The following is a 15,701-nucleotide window of genomic DNA, read 5'->3' as shown; positions in this document are numbered from 1 at the left end:
AATATAAATTAAAAGTCTAATCTTTTTGGCATAAATTAAGAATTCCAATATTTTAAACACCCAAAAAGTACTTTTCCAAATATACTAGCAAAGAACCACCACAACATTCTATCATTTGTCTAATGCTGATAATCACTCAGTTCAGTTCAGTCACTCAGTTGTGTCTGACTCTGTGACCCCATGAACTACAGCACGCCAGGCTTCCCTGTCCATCACCAACTCCCATGCTCAAACTCATGTCCATCGAGTCAGTGATGCCATCCAACCATCTCATCCTCTGATGTCTCCTTCTCCTCCCACCTTCAATCTTTTCCAGCATCAGGGTCTTTTCAAATGAGTCAGTTCACATCAGGTGCCCAAAGTAATGGAGTTTCAGCTTCAACATCAGTCCTTTCAATGAATATTCAGGACTGATTTCCTTTAGGGTGGACTGGTTAGATCTCTTTGCAGTCCAAGGGACTCTCAAGAGTCTTCTCCAATACCACTGTTCAAAGGCATCAATTCTTCGACACTCAGCTTTCTTTACCGTCCAACTCTCATGTGCATACATGACTACTGGAAAAACCATAGCTTTGACTAGACGGACCTCTGTCAGTAAAGTAATGTCTCTGCTTTTTAATATACTGTTTAGGTTGGTCATAGCTTTCTTCCAAGGAGCAAGTGTGTTTTAATTTCATGGCTGCAGTCACCATCTGCAGTCATTTTGGACCCTTCTCTCACTGTTCCATTGTTTCCCCATCTATTTGCCTTGAAGTGATGGGACTGGTGCCATGATCTTAGTTTTCTGAATGTTAAGTTTTAAGCTAACTTTTTCACTTTCTTTCACTTTCATCAAGAGGCTCTTTAGTTCTTCTTCACTTTCTGCCATAAAGGTGGTGTCATCCACATATCTGAGGTTATTGATATTTCTCCCAGCAATCTTGAATCCAGCCTGTGCTTCATCCAGCCCGGCATTTCGCATGATGTACTCTGCATTTAAGTAAAATAAGCAGGGTGACAATATACAGCCGTGACGTACTCCTTTCTGGTACTGTTGGAACCAGTCTGTTGTTCCATGTCCAGTTCTAACTGTTGCTTCTTAACCTGCATACAGATTTCTCAGGAGGCAGGTCAGGTGGTCTGGTATTCCCATCTCTTGAAGAATTTTTCAGTTTATTGTGATCCACATAGTCAAAGGCTTTGGCGTAGTCAATAAAGCAGATGTTTCTCTGGAACTCTCCTGTTTTTTCCATGATCCAGCAGATGTTGGCATTTTGATTTCTGGTCCCTCTGCCTTTTCTGAATCCAGCGAGAACATCTGGAAGTTCACAGTTCACCTACTGTTGAAGCCTGGCTTGGAGAATTTTGAGCATTACTTTGCTAGCATGTGAGATGAGTACAATTGGGCGGTAGTTTGAGCATTGTTTGGCATTGCCTCTCCTTGGGATTAGAATGAAAACTGATCTTTTCACAAGAGACTGACCCAGACTTGCCCATGTGTCCAGCAGTCTCTGGCAGAGGAGCGGGTCAACGGTGACCTGCTGCAGGGTCAGGTCGACAGTGGCCTGCTGCAGGATTAGGGACGCTAAGTGCGGCAGTGTGTGCATCGGACCTTTTGAAGGAGGTTGCCATTATCTTCATTACCTCCACCATAGTTTGGTCTCAAGTCAAACAAAAGGGAAGGAACACAGCCCCACCCATCAACAGAAAATTGGATTAAAGATTTACTGAGCATGGTCAATCAGAACAAGACCCAGTTTCCCCCTCAGTCAGTCTCTCCCATCAGGAAGCTTCCATAAGCCTCTTATCCTTTTCCATCAGAGGGCAGACAGAATGAAAACCACAGTCACAGTATACTAACCAAACTGATCACAGGGACCACAGCCTTGTCTAACTCAATGAAACTATGATAATCACTAAGTCTCTATATATTTTAAGTTGCTTTATTTTTCTTTAATAAAGCATTCTGCTTTATTCAGCACAAATATTGCCTTGAAATTTCATTCTGTTTTCATAACTAAAACTATCAAAAGCCATGTTATAGTTTGGGAAATGATGAGAAATAATTTATTTTTTAAAAGACAGGAGAGTAAAAGAACTATTTTTATTATCAAAATGGAAATAAATACATTTTCCTGTAATGGATTAGGTATTACTTTGGGATTGTGTTTTGGACTGTTTAATTTCACAACAGAAATTATAATGTCACTGACTAATTACTATTGTTAAGGTTTTGGTTAAAGCAATTATATTAACTAATTTTTCATTGCTGAATTTTCTCTAGACTGGATGAGATAACACAATAAGGAAATGTCTGGGTTTTTATGATCTCTGAATATATGTCCACTGCCCCTCAACCTTTTGGGTGTCACAAGAGAAAAGGGAAAAAGATAGCTGAAGGCAATAAAAGTATGACAGGAGAAATCAATTTTCACTATTCGTAAGGCATCTCCTTCAGGGAATACAGTGATGATCATAAATGAAAAAGAGACGCTGAACCCCTTTCCAACTCAAAATGCTGGCACAGCTAGAGCAAAGAGAAGCGAGGGTAAGGTGATGACAACCGACCATTTATTAATAATTAGTATGTCTTCAAAAACAACCAAGGGTCCTGGCATACTAGATGATGACCAATATTAACCTTAATAAATGCATGAATCTGGGTACCAATAAGTCTGCATTTTCCAGCTATGCAAAGGTTAACAGTTGGTTGACTACTAGCCTACTGCTATACAAACAAAACCCACCACTTTGTTTAAGGTATTGCTACCATGTAGGAAATGGCAACCCACTCCTATATTCTTGCCTGGGAAATCCCATGGACAAAGGAGCCTGGGAGGCTACAGTCCCTGGGGTCATAAAGAGTTGTACACAACTGAGCACACACATACACATGTGCACAAACACACACTCACACACACATCAAGTTCCAAAGGTTCTTCACACCCAAACCAAAACTCTCTCTTGCCCCAAGTTAGCTGCTTCTCCACTTAGGCTGTTTATTACTATTAACATTTACCAGTATCCATGTAATCTTCTAGCATGTTTTCCAACTAGTGATTTGTTTAAACAAACTATATAATAATATCTATTTCCATTTCTCTTTCCTTTTCAAATCAATACATATTTGTACAAACAAATATAAATATTCACTAGCTTATGCTTTAAAATGAAGCAGTCTGAGAGCTCCCAAGTGAGATGGATGCAGAAAAATGTCATCACTTCCTCTTTTTAACAAAAGGTGTTGGAATGGTTAGATATGCATTTGCAAAAAAAAAAACTGAACTTCAATCCATACTTTGCACTAAATACAGCAATTTATTCAAGTTGGATCCCAGATATAAATGTAAAATCTAAAACTAAAAGCATCTAGAAAATTTTTATAACCTCACATTAGGTAAAGATTTCTTAGAAGCAACACCAAAACCACAATCCAGGAAACAAAAAACTGAAAAACTAAACTTCACGAAAATTAAAAACATGCTCTATGTAAATCAACTATACTTCAATCAAGTAAATTTTTTAAAAACATGCAAAGGAACAAATCATTAAATAAGATATCTATAAACAAAACAAAAACAAAAATCCCAACAACTTATGATGTAAAGAGACAAACCAAAAACCAGAAAAAAAATTTCAAATCACATCTCATAAATAACTTGTGTCAAGAATATACACAGAACTCTCAAAACTCAATAATATGAAAACAACCCCATCTAAAAAAAACAAAAACAGATTTGAACAAACACTTCAAGGAAGATACAGAGAGCAAATAAGCACTTGAAAAAATGCTCATATCACTAGTCATCAAGGAAATGTAAATTTAAAACCTAATGGGATACCATTATACAACTAATAGAACGCCTAAAACTGATCACGTGTGGGCAAGGCCAGGGAGGAACTTTCAAACACTACAGACTGAAATGTAAAACAGTAATCATGCTACAAAATAGTCTAGCAGTTTCTCAAAAAGTGAGCACAGAAGTACCCTATAATCCAGTCATTCCACTCCTAAATATTTATCTGTATTGTACTGTGTGTACACGCTCAGTTCTCTTCAACTCTTCGCCACCTCATGGACTGTAGCCCACCAGGCTCCTCTGTCCATGGAATTCTTCAGTCAAGAATATCAGAGTGGGTTGCCATTTCCTATTTCAAGGGATCTTCCCGACCCAGGGATCGAACCTGCATCTCTTGTAACTTCTGCACTGGCAGGCAGATTCTTTACCACTGAGCCACTTGGCTAACAGAAATGAAACCATATGTCCATACAGACTTACACAGAAATGTTCACAGCAGTTTTATTTCTATGAGCCAAAAACTGAAACAATCCAAATGTCCATCAACAAGTGAATGGATACACAATGGTGGTATACCACACAACTACCCAGCAATAAATAGCAATGAATTACTACTGTGGTGAATTACTACACAACGTGGATGACTAAAAAAGTAACTGTACTGACTGAAAGAAAACTCTAGAAAATGCAAACATTACAGTGACAGAAATCAGATCAGTAGTTTCCTGGGGTAGAGGGGGAGACAGGAGAGGGGATTACAAAAGAGCACTAGGAAACTTTTAGGGGTGATGGATATATTCCTTATCTGATTGTGGTAATGGTTTTACAGGTGTAAACATATATCAAAATTTATCAAAAGGTACACTTTAAATATGTTAGCTGAACTCTGTGTGCGCTCAGTCATATCGAACACTGCACCCCTACAGACTATAGCCCGCCAGGCTTCTCTGTCCATGGGATTCTCCTGGCAAGAATACTGAAGTGCTTTTATACATCTTAAATTTGCCATAATGCCAAGTTTTAAAAATAAAGATACCTTATTGAATTCACTTTGTAACTTTCATATGTACATAGATATAAATATCCAAATAAATAAACTGGCCTAGGCCAAATTTCCTTTCATATTTTTCTTGTCCTTTTTGATAAAGAGGTTATATTAGCTTCAAAATCTAAACTGGGTAACTCTGTTACTTTTCCTATTCTCTAAAATAGATGGAAAAACAGTGGAAACAGTGTCAGACTTTATTTTTTGGGGCTCCAAAATCACTGCAGATGCTGATTGCAGCCATGAAATTAAAAGACGCTTACTCCTTGGAAGGAAAGTTATGACCAACCTAGATAGTATATTAAAAAGCAGAGACATTACTTTGCCAACCAAGGTTCACCTAGTCAAGGCTATGGTTTTTCCCGTCCGTGGTCATGTATGGATGTGAGAGTTGGACTGTGAAGAAAGCTGATCGCCAAAGAATTGATGCTTTTGAACTGTGGTGTTGGAGAAGACTCTTGAGAGTCCCTTGGACTGCAAGGAGATCCAACCAGTCCATTCTAAAGGAGATCAATCCTGGGTGTTCATTGGAAGGACTGATGCTAAAGCTGAAGCTGCAATACTTTGGCCACTTCATGAAACGAGTTGACTCACTGGAAAAGTCTCTGATGCTGGGAAAGGTTGGGGGCGGGAGGAGACGGGCACGACAGAGAATGAGATGGCTGGATGGTATCACCGGCTCTATGGACATGAGTTTGAGTGAACTCCGGGAGTTGGTGATGGACAGGGAGGCCTGGCGTGCTTTGATTCATGGGGTTGCAGAGAGTCGGACACGACTGAGTGACTGAACTGAACACATTTATATAAGATATAAACAATCTACTTCATAAAGGTGTAACTGAACTTTTTAATCCTTTCAGTCTGATAGTGGTATGTAGAAGAGAAAGGTGTATTTTTAAGTGCTCATTTTAATTTCTTTTTTGCTATTTTATCTCATCATGATTTACATTTGAGTCAGTTTTGTTTAGTGTATTTTTCTAGAATATAGCCAATTTTATGTTCCTTTGCTGTTCTCAAATGTACTGGCATAAAATTTCTTGTAAATTTTACTAAACTGTATTACAATTATAGTTATGTCTCCATTTTCACATTTTCGAAAACACTGTGTGTTCTTTTTCCTAAATACACCTTTCAGTGGCTCATTATTTGTCTTTTCAAAGGATCCGATTTTTATTTCATTAAGTCCCTCTACTGTTCCTTTGCTTTCTGTTATTAATTTCTATTCTTTAGCATTACCATTTTTGCATCTACTTTCTTAGGTTGCTTAAATACTTAGCCCACTCATTTCCATCTCTTTTCAAATACACCCATTTAAGCCTATGAGTTAATCTCTTCAGTACTACCTTGAAGAAGAACTCGCCCAGTTGTGTCCAACTCTTTGCAACCCCATGGACTATACAGTCCGTGGAATTCTCCAGGCCAGAATACTGGAGTGGGTAGCTGTTCCCTTCTCCAGGGGATATTCCCAACCCAGGGATTGAACCCAGGTCTCCCGCATTGCAGGCATATTCTTCACCAGCTGAGCCACAAGGGATATGATGTTTAATTCTGTAGAGGCCTGGCATGCTGCAGTCCATGGGGTTGCAAAGAGTCAGACACAACAGAGCAACTGAACTGACTGTAGAAGTTTAATTTCCACAGTTATTTCTTTGGCAACGCACTTAATTACTTTAAAATATTTTTAAATTTCTAAACATGAAATGCTTTATCTTTTGAATTTGTAATTAGACTGCACCGTGGGCTACACAGTGATAATCTCCCATTAGCTACAACTTGCTTCAAGACTTGCTATAAGGTCAAATCTCATAAATGTTCTGTGTACTTAAAAAGTGCGTATGATCTAATTATGAGTTCTACAGCATCCCAAGATTGTTAATTCTTTATTCAAATTTTCATTCCTTACTATTTTATTTACTTGATGTATTAATTATTGAGAAGTGTGTTAAAAATACTGATTATAAAGTTCTCTATATTTGAGGTTATCTTTTATATTATACACAAATTTATGACATTTACTTTTTCCTAGAAATATTTAAGTCTTCCTAGTGATGATCTCACTCGTAAGGAATTAACCTCTTATTCCTTGATAATGCTTTTGCATTAGTCTCATTTTTCTTAAACACATCTATGAGAGCTTCAGAGGGGTGGGGGTCCATGTGTTAGAATATTTTAGATGCATTATTGATAAACACCACTATAATTATTTGTTTGCTGTCTTTAAAAGAAATCCCATCCCAGAGTCTCCATGCTTTCTCTGGTAAGTTTATTCTGTTTATATTTATTTTGATAACTGATATATGTGAAATTATTTCCACAGTTTTGTTTTCAATATACCATGCATTTTCTTTTTCTTTCCTTTTTTTAAGTTTTCTTTACATTTAACAGAACTATTTAAAAGTAGAATCAATTTTATTACTCTTTCTAAACAACAGGACCTCAAGAAGCTTACTCAGACTACTACCTCCTTCAATTCTTATGCATTTCTTTACTGTATCGTTTTATATAATCAAACTGTTCCAATTTGTCTATATGCTTACCAACTTCTTTGCTAACTTTGATTCTTTCATGCTCTTCTACATTCTAGATTCAGTTCCCTTCTATCAAAGTTCAACAACCTTCAGCAGTTCTTTCAGTAATGGTCTCTCAGTAGCAAACTCTCCACGTCCACCTGAAAACGTTCACTTCTCCTTCACTGTACAATGACAATAACCAATGAGGGTTATGTCATTTTTCCTCGGCACTTTGAAATACTAATCTAGAGATCTTTTACCTTCATTCATGCTGTTGATAAATCTGCTAAACTAATTGCTGTTCAACTACAAGTGACTTGTCTTCTCTCTCTGGTTCCTTTATTAGTTTCTCTATATATTTACCATCCAGTGATTTCACTACAGATTACTGAGTTGTCCATATTTTTTCCTACTTATAGTGTCTATTTTTAGGCACAGTCACAGGAAGTGATTTTAGAATGATCATTTTCTTAATTCTCCTGAAGAGTTTTCAGAACCAATACCACACTGTAGGAGGCATTAATTTAGTACATACAATGGATGTCCTAGGACAATGACTGTCAAACTTTAGAAGGCAACAGAAACACCTAGGAAATCTACTGAAAAACTTGGACTCCAGCCAAGTCTTCTGATTCAGTACGTCTGGGGTCCTACCACGTATCCTCATTTCCAACAAGTTTCCAGGCTGAGGCTGCTGGTAGGGGAATCATGCTTTAAGAACCACTTCCTTAGGGATTAGGAATAATTATCTCAGGGAACCCCCACCCAGAAGGACTGCAGAAATTTGTTGTTTCTTAAATCTAGAGGTTAGTCTTTACCATTAATCTAACCATGTTTAGCTGTAAATATTACCCTTTCCCATTCCTCCTCACAGAAATCCAACTATATAAATAACAGCTGCTAACAGTTCATCATCTGACCAGAAATGTTCCAGTTCATTTATTCACAGTCCTCAAGGTAAAAACAGAATTTGACCCTATCATTCCCCTACTCAGTTGTTCACTGGCTCCTCTACAACTACAGGGACAGTTCTTTATGGGGGAGAGACACATGGGCTTCAGAGTACATGCAAATTTTTTAGTGTTTACGCTATGCTTATATTACACACACTTTTTCGACACTATCAAATAGGTCTGTGATCAAAGCATGTTAAAACTTGCTAACCTATTAAATTCAAATGAGTCAGTGTGATTCAAAAGCTTTTCAGCTTTTCATGACCCATGCCTGCACCCTCTACCCCATGCCTTGTGCCATTCTGAGCACACCACGATTTCAAACTTCTATCATTATACCCATATTACCTCCACCTAGAAAAGAATGCCCAATAGGGCTCTCATAGGCCTGACAAACACCTACTCATCTTCTCAAAAGGTTTAATACCACCTCCGCCCAGAAATTTTCCCCAGCCAACTAAGGGTTGCCTACGTAGTTGCTCCCTTTACCGATTCTCTCAGCACAAACATACACAACTACTTTTCAACCTTCTAAATAATGGTCCAAACATGTTGTCTAAAACACAACCTTTCCTTAGGCTCTATAGACTATTTCTAGGAGAAGATATATTTATAATCTAAGACTCTCTCTTAGAGTTTCTTTTCATCTAGACTTTCAAAGGAACCAGACGTTCACTGGGAGTAAATGTACCTAGTTCTATTTTCAGTTTCTACACAACATACCTCAAGCATGTAAACAAGATTTGTCCCTCTAAGATCTAGCATCTGTAATGTCAATAAAACCAACACAACATTGAAGGGGTAATCAAATCTAAGAACTCAAAAATCTTCATAGAAAAAAAGGACGCTCGTATTTCCTACAAAAGTCTACTCAGTTTACCTGTTTAAACACTGATGTATATATACAACGAATTTGAGAAGATTCCTCTCATTATTCATTAAACACCATCTCATTCAAAAGTATCTCTTTATAAAGGTATACACCATACAAAGAGAATCACAGTGACTGGTTCTCTCCAGGGGCAAAGGATGGGAGTATGAGGTCCCTTCACTTGCCATTTTTCAAATGTGTATCATCTGATTTTTTTTTTTAACAATGTTACATATTACTTTAACAATCAGAAAAATATAATGAAAAGAGAAAAAAGCCATATTCTATGCTATGCTATTTAAGAAAAAAGTTAACTATGAAACTATTTTAATATATTATTCTTACCAGATTTAAGACCTGAAATTTTGAAGATGGCACTTGGTTTCCCATTCGTGACAAATCCTAGGAGTTGCCATACTGGCATTCCATTTGAATCAGGATAGGAAAAGTAGACAGAGCCTCCCATTCCTTCAGGAAATGGGATTGTTCCCAGCATAAAAACCACAACATGGTTGATATTTTCATAATCAGGCAAGTCAAAAACAAATTTATCCTCTGCCACTTGCTGTGCAGCTGTTTGCACCTAGAAAATAAGAAACTCACCTTAGTTCAATAGTTTGCTAAGTTACTACAGCCCTTTTAGTGTTGCTGTAAGCTCTGTTAACAGATATAGTTAACTACTGTCATCATATCAAGCCTAACACTGGGTGAATCTGATACTCTAATTATGGAATTACCAAACAACAGACAGTGTATTTAATAGAAAACCTAAAAATATATATCCAGGTTTAAAATGATTTAATGAATGCAATCTTCTAAAAACATGACTAAATTATTTGAGAAGTGCCCAGGAAAGACTTTACTTACATAATAAATCACTACAGCTTCAAAATGTTATAAAAATGAAACACCACACCGTGAGAAAGTCTTATCTTCTATTTTGAAGGTAAAGAAACTACAGGTAATTAAAATGAGTAAGCAATCCAGAAGCTGTTAATGTCAATCCTCCTTATTTGCACATTCCCTATTTGTCATTTTGCCTACTCACTAAAATATATTTTTGTAACCCCCAAATTACTAACCTTCAGTTTAAATACAGAGAATAAAACAAAGAAAGAACATAAACTGCCCATGAGTATTAAATTCAATTTTATCAGTTTTTGGCATGCACACAATCTTAAAGGCATATAAAATTATGGTATGTACAAATCCTCAAGCAAAATAAACATTTCTTAATGCCAACTCTGCCAAAAGCACCAGACATTCTGTTAATTTGTATTATGACACTCTAATCCTCAACCCGAGGTAAAAAAGGACCTCTTTTACTTAAGAAAAGTTTTCAAGGAATGAAAATTGACTTCATAATTTTAGATGAGACGGACTTTTTCAGTAAAAGAATAACATTGTTCAGTGCTGTAGATCTAGGTCTCTTTGCCCTTTATTTCGATTAACATGTTCAAATACTGCAGAATTAGAGTCAAACACTGTGAAAAAATGTTGCCATCAACGAACCCCTCCTGGACACAGGCACTGCTGTAACTAAATTCCCTGCAAATCAGATAACAACACGAATTCCATAGGGCCTTTCTATTCTTCAGAAACACATACACACATTTTAAAGGTCATTCATTAATGAAATTCATCTGAGTTCCGCGGGTGGTCTTGTCATTTTTCCTATCAGGGACAGGTGCAATCCAAACTTCTCACCAGTATTATCTACTACCATTGCCAAAAGGCACCTCTCAGCCATTTAAGGGACAGACAAATTCTCTGACGATAGCCATCTCCAACTGATCTCTCTAGTTCCTTACACTGTGTACAGACTACATTGTTTTAAAAAAATTGATGAAAAACTTAACAAAGAAGCTGCAACATTTAACAAAGCAGGGAGAAAACATAAAAAGAAATCTTGGTGAAAAAAGAATCAGGTCTGAAATGAATCTGAATGGTTTCTACGGAGGCAAGTAAGAGTCACCCTCCAGATTATTCCTCAACAATTCCAAGTACTTATCTTATTTACCTAACAATTCCTCAAGGAAGGCAATCTCTTTTTTAACCAATAAGGAAACTCGCTGCTCACATCATTTTGGAGCCATCATAGGTACGGCTCCCGATTAAGTTTCACGAATTTCTACCAATCAACTTCAATTTACGTTAAGCCTATTTTTATTAGAGCCCTTCCAAAGGGACCCAGAAGTTAAACACTGACCGAGCATCTTAACCTTCGGCAGGCTGGACGCTACAGGCTAGATCAAATGCCAGTATTTACCTCGAATTCCCTTTCTGAGCTCAGGCGAGTAATATACTGCCAATTGAGCTTAAAGTTCCTCAACTGCAAAATGAAAATGAGAAGCACCACCTCACGAGTTAAGGCTTAAGTTTGCGGTGCCAAGCAGGCTACAAAGAAGGCTGAGATGAAGCGCAGTGAACAAAAGGCGTGCGCTGCCTAGGGTGAGGCACGCTCAGAAGCGGCAGAGCATACTGGGACTATTATCGAGAACGCTGAGGGCCAAGAAGGGCGCAAACCCAGCCCCACGCTCACGCTCTCCGCCGGAAAGCAGAGGGAAGGGGTGTTCCCCGAACCCGGCGAACCCCCCCACTCCCCGTGGCCTCGCCCTTGGGGTGTCGCCCCCTTCCTAAGACCATGCGACCCTTTCCTCACCAGCCTCCCCGCCACCAAGCAGCCGAACATGGCGGCGGCGACTCCGCTCGGCCGGCAGGGACCCGAGGCCGAGGACTAGAAGTCCTGGGGCTACTGCCGTGGGCGAGCCCAAGAACGTTCCAGAACGTGGGGTAGGGCGCCTGTCCCTCAGCTACATAGCGACGAGGCCAGCGGCAGGAACGCCTTCTGCCCCCGCGACCTCTGACCCCCCGCTTCCTAACCAGCGCGCCTCTCAGGCGACGAGTACTTCCGGGGCTTTAGACAGGTGGGCCGGATCCGGCTAAGACTACAAGTCCCAGGAAGCCCTGCGTGGGCTTCCGGGAAGGGAGCGCGGGGGATTTGCCCTTTGGATGGGTAGTCCGTGCTCGAATGACCGGTTTCAAAGCAGGCTCGAGGTGTTGCTCACGTTTGTGTAACATTTCAGCGATTTCTTTGCGCTTTTACAATCCTTTCTCTGGATCTTTACAAAAACCGTGTGAGTTGGTTATTATTATCTGCATTTTGTGGGCGAGGAAATTGCCCAGAGTGATCAGCCCCAAATCTTCACACAGCACTCAGTGATGGAGTTTAAATCCAAGTCCTGATTCAAATCCGAGTTTCTTTCAGCTATCAGTCAGTCAGTTCAGTCGCTCAGTTGTGTCCCACTCTTTGCGACCCCATGAACTGCAGCACAACAGTCCTCCCTGTCCATCACCAACTCCCGGAGCTTACTCAAACTCAGGTCCATTGAGTCAGTGATGCCATCAAGTCATCTCATCCTCTGTCAGCCCCTTCTCCTCCCACCTTCAGTCTTTCCCAGCATCAGGGTCTTTTCCAGCGCGTCAGTTCTTTGCATCAAGTGGCCAAAGTATCGGAGTTTCAGCTTCACCATCAGTCGTTCCAATGAATATTCAGGACTGATTTCCTTTAGGATGGACTGGTCGGATCTCCTCACAGTCCAAGGGACTCTCAAGAATCTTATCCAACACCACAGTTCAAAAGCATCAATTCTTTGGCACTTAGCTTTCTTTATAGTCCAACTCTCACATCCATGCATGACTACTGGAAAAACCATAGCTTTGACTAGAAGGACCATTGTTGGCAACCTCTTGATAAATCTTCCTGCTATATGTTAGCTGAAAATTGCTGATTTTTAATCAGCTGTTTTGTACTTATTGACAATTTTATTGTAGTTATTGCCAACTTCACTTGGCTCTTCCATTTATTTGCTGTAAAAAAAAAAAAATTGTAAGCAAGTTGTATAGTAATATCCCTGTACTTTAATGGCATCTTTGTAAAATAAGAATAATTGTGTCTGTCTCCTAGAGTTGCTGTGAGGGTTAAATGAATTTAAGCCCTTAGAACTTGGCAGTACTTAACTAAAGGCCGTTTTGTTGTAAAATGTCTTGTTTTGTTTTGTTTTGTCTGTGCATTTGCAGAAATGTTCATAGCCAGAAGAACCGGTGTCAAGAACTGACTGCCACCAATACCGTTCCTGCATTTCACAACTTCAGTTCCCTTTCCTCTCCAATAGGAAGATAAGATGTCCCCTTTGCAAAGGTCTCTGTTCAACTTGAAATATCTGAGCTTAGTCCACCAGGCACCAGGAAGTCTATCCCAGGTTATATGTGGAGGATCAGAGTGTTTAGAACAGTAGTCCTCTGGTCTCCACTCCAGCACCATAGACGTGGACTATCTGTCTTTGTCTCAGAGTCTCCTTTGAATAGCCAAGCCAAAGATTAATAGATAGAAAAGGATCTTTTTACCAGTGTCTCCAGCTTCCTACCTAAGAAGTGCCAGAATCTTCAGAATAAGAAGGCCATTCATATGAGACTATTGCATGAGAGGCAGACAAACTGCCTGGACTCAGAGCCCATCTCTGTCATTAATTAGTTTATAATCTTAGGCCAGCTAACCTAACACTACCTTTTCCTCCTTTTCACCCATGTTAGAATGAGGTAGTAATAAGGTTCTTATAAAGGTTATTACATGTAAAGTAGTAGCCAGATTATTAGTTGTTATTCAGTTGCCAAGCTGTGTCTGACTCTTTGCGATCCCATGAACTGCAGCATGCCATGCTTTGCTGTCCTTCACTCTCTTCCAGAGTTTGTTCAAACCCATGTTCCTTGAGTGGGTGATGCCATCCAACCACCTCATCCTCGGTCACCCTCTTCTCCTGCCCTCAGTCTTTTCCAGCTTCAGGGTCTTTTCCAATGAATCAGCTCTCTGCATCAGGTGGCCAAAGTATTGGAGCTTCAGCTTCAGCATCAGTCCTTCCAATGAATATTCAGGGTTGATTTCCTTTAGGATTGACTAGTTTGATCTCCTTGCAGTCCAAGGGACTCTAAAGAGTCTTCTCCAGCACCACATCCAGAATCAGTTGTTACTTTTCTTAATTTTTCATGTATTCATATCCATCTTGTACCCTTTGAAATAATAAATTAATATATTGGTCTCTGCCTTCTGTTTCCTACACAGGGCTCCTATAATTCCCAAGTAATAAGAGAGCTAGGAGCATCTTTTTTCTAATGAGGGACTCTGGGTAGGTTCCTGGGTGGCTCCTAGATGGCAGCTCATCACCAGAAACATGAAGCCTGATTAGAAGCTTGGAATTTTCAGCCCCTTCCCCCATTCTATAGAAAGGGGAGAGGGGTTGGAAATGGAATTAATGGATCATGCTTACATGAGGAAGCCTCCATAAAATTCCAGTAGTATGGTGTTTGGAGAACTTCCAGGTTGACGAATATATCCATGTCCCAGGATGCTATACCCCAACTCCACCAGGACAGAAGATCCTGTACTCCCAAACCTTCCCTTAGACATCTATTCACCTGGCCGTTCATCTTTATCCTTTATCATAACTGTTAGTAAATTGGTAAACATAAGTAACCGTTTCCCTGAGTTCTGTGAGTTGTTCCAGTCAATAATCAAATCCAAGGGGAGGAAGGTATGGAAACTTCCAGTTTGTAGCCATGTTGGACACAAGTTGTGGGTAACCTGGGACTAACTACTTGTGATTGGCATCTGAAGAGGGGGACTGAGGAGCTGAGCCCTTAACCTGTGGGATTTGATGCTATCTCCAGGTGTTGTCAGGATTGGGTTGAATGGTAGGACTGAGCTGGTTTCACAGAATTGCCTGATGTAGGAAAAACAGTGTGGTTGTAGTGTGAAAGTAAAGAAGGATCATGGGAGGAAGACCAGGCTTTTTCTTTTGCATACTGTGACTATGTATTCTGTGTATTTTGATTCTCTGAGCCACTTGTAGTTTTTAACCTGTATGTCCTTATGCGACTTGTTTTATCTGCCTGTAATATTTCCTTGGAAATTTCTTACGGACCCTTCCAATTGGCTCAAATATTTTCTTCAGAAATTTTCCTATGACTCACGTGTAATTAGTTATTCCTTCTCTTACATGACAATCTTATCTAATTGATTGAGAGCTAGTTAGATTTTTATAAACTACAGTTGCTGTTTATTAATTGGCCCAACCTTTGTTATCTGGGATTTGAACTTTTTCTCCATTTTGCTGGTGAACTGTCTACTTCTAGGTTGTACAAAGAATTATAAACAATGAGTTTAGTATCCTTTCTCCAGACTATGAAAATCAGCCTTCTGTTCACCATACTATATTATTTTTATCTGTTTTGTTTTGCTTCACAACTGCACAGCCTGTGGATATCTTAGTTCCTGGACCAGGAGTGGAAGCCATGCCCCTTAGAATGGAGGCACTGAGTCTTAACCACTAGACCACCAGGGAAGTCCCTTGTTTTTTAAATACAACAGTCCTTAGTAGCTAAAGAGAGCAGAAGTAGATGCAGTGTACGGAAGTGAAGAAAAGTGTTTTGGAGGAAAAAAATTCTTTCCAATAATCAGAACTCTATGAGATAAGAATAGGCAGGCAT

At 39.3% G+C, this 15,701-nt stretch overlaps 1 protein-coding gene across 1 annotated transcript in view; it reads right to left on the bottom strand.

Moving 5' to 3' along the window:
• Positions 1-12,040, bottom strand: part of HIKESHI (heat shock protein nuclear import factor hikeshi) — a 36,037-nt gene extending 23,997 nt beyond the window's left edge. The window contains exons 1-2 of the mRNA XM_055416164.2: positions 11,821-12,040; positions 9,504-9,741 (exon numbers count right to left, since the gene is read on the bottom strand). Coding sequence (XP_055272139.1) covers positions 9,504-9,741; positions 11,821-11,850 — 268 coding nt within the window. The 5' untranslated portion in view covers positions 11,851-12,040. The remainder of the gene's footprint in view (positions 1-9,503; positions 9,742-11,820) is intronic.
• Between the last annotated feature and the right edge of the window lie 3,661 nt (positions 12,041-15,701).

This window comes from Moschus berezovskii, chromosome 25, assembly GCF_049115385.1.
Source record: "Moschus berezovskii isolate FMDL1 chromosome 25, NW_MosBer_1.0, whole genome shotgun sequence".
NCBI lineage: Eukaryota > Metazoa > Chordata > Mammalia > Artiodactyla > Moschidae > Moschus > Moschus berezovskii.
The sequence above is the reverse complement of the archived record's forward strand: the minus strand, read 5'-3'. Positions and strand labels throughout refer to the sequence as shown.